The following is a 1,873-nucleotide window of genomic DNA, read 5'->3' on the forward strand; positions in this document are numbered from 1 at the left end:
CCATCACCCCGGTTGCACAGTCTGCAATGCGGCGAACAGAGACGGAATAAGCGATTAGTTTTGTCTCGCGCGTGGAACATTCATTCGCACGCTATTTCGTAATGTTTACGCAAAAAAGAATAGAAAAGAAAAATGGCAGACAGAACTCTTCGTGATGATACCGCTGATCTTTCCTGCCGCGGCAACGTCTCTCCTTATTGTGGTTACCCGATCGCGGTCGCACGCACGTCTTCCTCGCACCCACGGCCCAAGCTTGACCAAATTGCTGCGGATCTTGCATCACGTGGCCACCTCGCGTGCTAAAGTCGTCTTTCGTGACGGAATTGAAGTTACCGCAGAGGCCGCACAGGTGACCCCTGTAAGACGAGGGTGCCGACACCTCGAGATAGCTAATACCGTCCCAGAGTACCTTGATCCCGATTTGCGTGTTCAAGATTATGCTGTCGTTTGTCCGGTTGATGTCTAGTCGGTTTGCGACGGCATAAGGAACGTCTACCTTCTTCCCGTTCACCTTCACCCTCATTTTCTGGCCAAGGTTCACTTTCAAGTCGCCAATCTGCAACACGATCGCGGTTGGAACGTTGAACGGAAGCTCCTTTTCCTTTTGGAATCCAGTTTGGGGATACCGCTCGTGTTCTGCTAGCGTAACGTGGCACGCGCGCGCGCGCGAGCAGACTTCGTGATTCGCCCCGGGACAGGCTTCGTTTCGCAATATGATTAATCGAGCTCGAAACGGTCAATTCGCAGCTTCGCTTACGTAGCAAGTAAAAGTCGCTATCTCCTCAAGAACCCTCGACTCTAAATACTGCCGCAATGATATCTGGCACGAAAAGCAGAGAACGCGCGCCTCGATGACTCGTTTGAATACTTCCTCGGTTCTCTCTCTCTCTCTCTCTCTCTCTCTCTCTCTCTCTCTCTCTCTCTCTCTCTCTTTCTCTCTCTCGACTCGATTTGATCTCGTTTCAGCCGAGAGACGCAATACTTTTATTGAGAAAAATGATGGAGAAAACCCGCACGCACACACAGAATTGATCGAAACCCACCTTGATGGCGACAGCTTTTGTCCACGCGGACGATTTAGTCCATTTGGCGTCGTTGGTCACGCGTATGCTGAAAGTACGACCCACGCAATCACCGACCAGCTGATACTTGCACGGCCCCTTGAAGCTGTAGTATTTACCATCGAAGGTGCGATAGTGCGGATCTCCGAAAACCGTGCAGACTCCGTCACCTAGAAGGGTCGATCGTATATTTGTCCACCTGTCGTGAGACGCGTCGCGCTACATGAGTTGTGGAGGGAGGGGGGTGGAGCACTTACTCTCGACGCATCGCGCACAACATTGATCCTTCGGACGCTCCAGCTTCGAGTTGGGCGGGCAAGGTTTGTTCATCGGCGGACACATGGACATTGCGCAGAGCACCTTGCCCTGCTTGCAGGCGCACGCCTTGCAGGCGTCAAGTTTCCAAGTTTCGCCATCCTGCCTAGGACAAAAAGGGATGTTTAAACCGGAATAGGACGGGATATCGAGGTCCGAGCCGAAGTCGCTGCGCGAGAAAGACGGATTCAGCTTCCGACGTTTGCTCGCTTGTAAAGCTTCAACACTTTCGCGCGTCGACCAATTTCTCATCTCTGCATCTTCGTTCTCCTCGTCTTCCTCTCTCTCTCTCTGCGTCTTCTCGCAGTCTCGCCCATGATGAGTCTTCAACAGCGACGTATTCCGCAGTTATTTAATACTCGTTTATCTCGATAATGTATATGTACTTAATCCTTATATTCTTAATTTAAAATGAGCAATTTTTGTTGATATTGATTATATATTTGCTTAACAGCGCAAGAAAGAGAACAAAGATAAAACGTAAATAGAACTGCTTT

At 50.2% G+C, this 1,873-nt stretch overlaps 1 protein-coding gene across 1 annotated transcript in view; it reads right to left on the reverse strand.

The window, feature by feature from the left end:
• The window catches only part of cv-2 (crosveinless 2-secreting protein), a 14,604-nt gene extending 12,976 nt beyond the window's left edge, over positions 1–1,628 (reverse strand). The window contains exons 1-4 of the mRNA XM_025307434.1: positions 1,319–1,628; positions 1,044–1,231; positions 162–556; positions 8–21 (exon numbers count right to left, since the gene is read on the reverse strand). Coding sequence (XP_025163219.1) covers positions 8–21; positions 162–556; positions 1,044–1,231; positions 1,319–1,628 — 907 coding nt within the window. The remainder of the gene's footprint in view (positions 1–7; positions 22–161; positions 557–1,043; positions 1,232–1,318) is intronic.
• Positions 1,629–1,873: the final 245 nt, after the last annotated feature.

The sequence above is a fragment of the Harpegnathos saltator genome, unplaced genomic scaffold, assembly GCF_003227715.2.
Source record: "Harpegnathos saltator strain DR-91 unplaced genomic scaffold, Hsal_v8.6 scaffold86, whole genome shotgun sequence".
NCBI classification, from domain to species: Eukaryota; Metazoa; Arthropoda; class Insecta; order Hymenoptera; family Formicidae; genus Harpegnathos; species Harpegnathos saltator.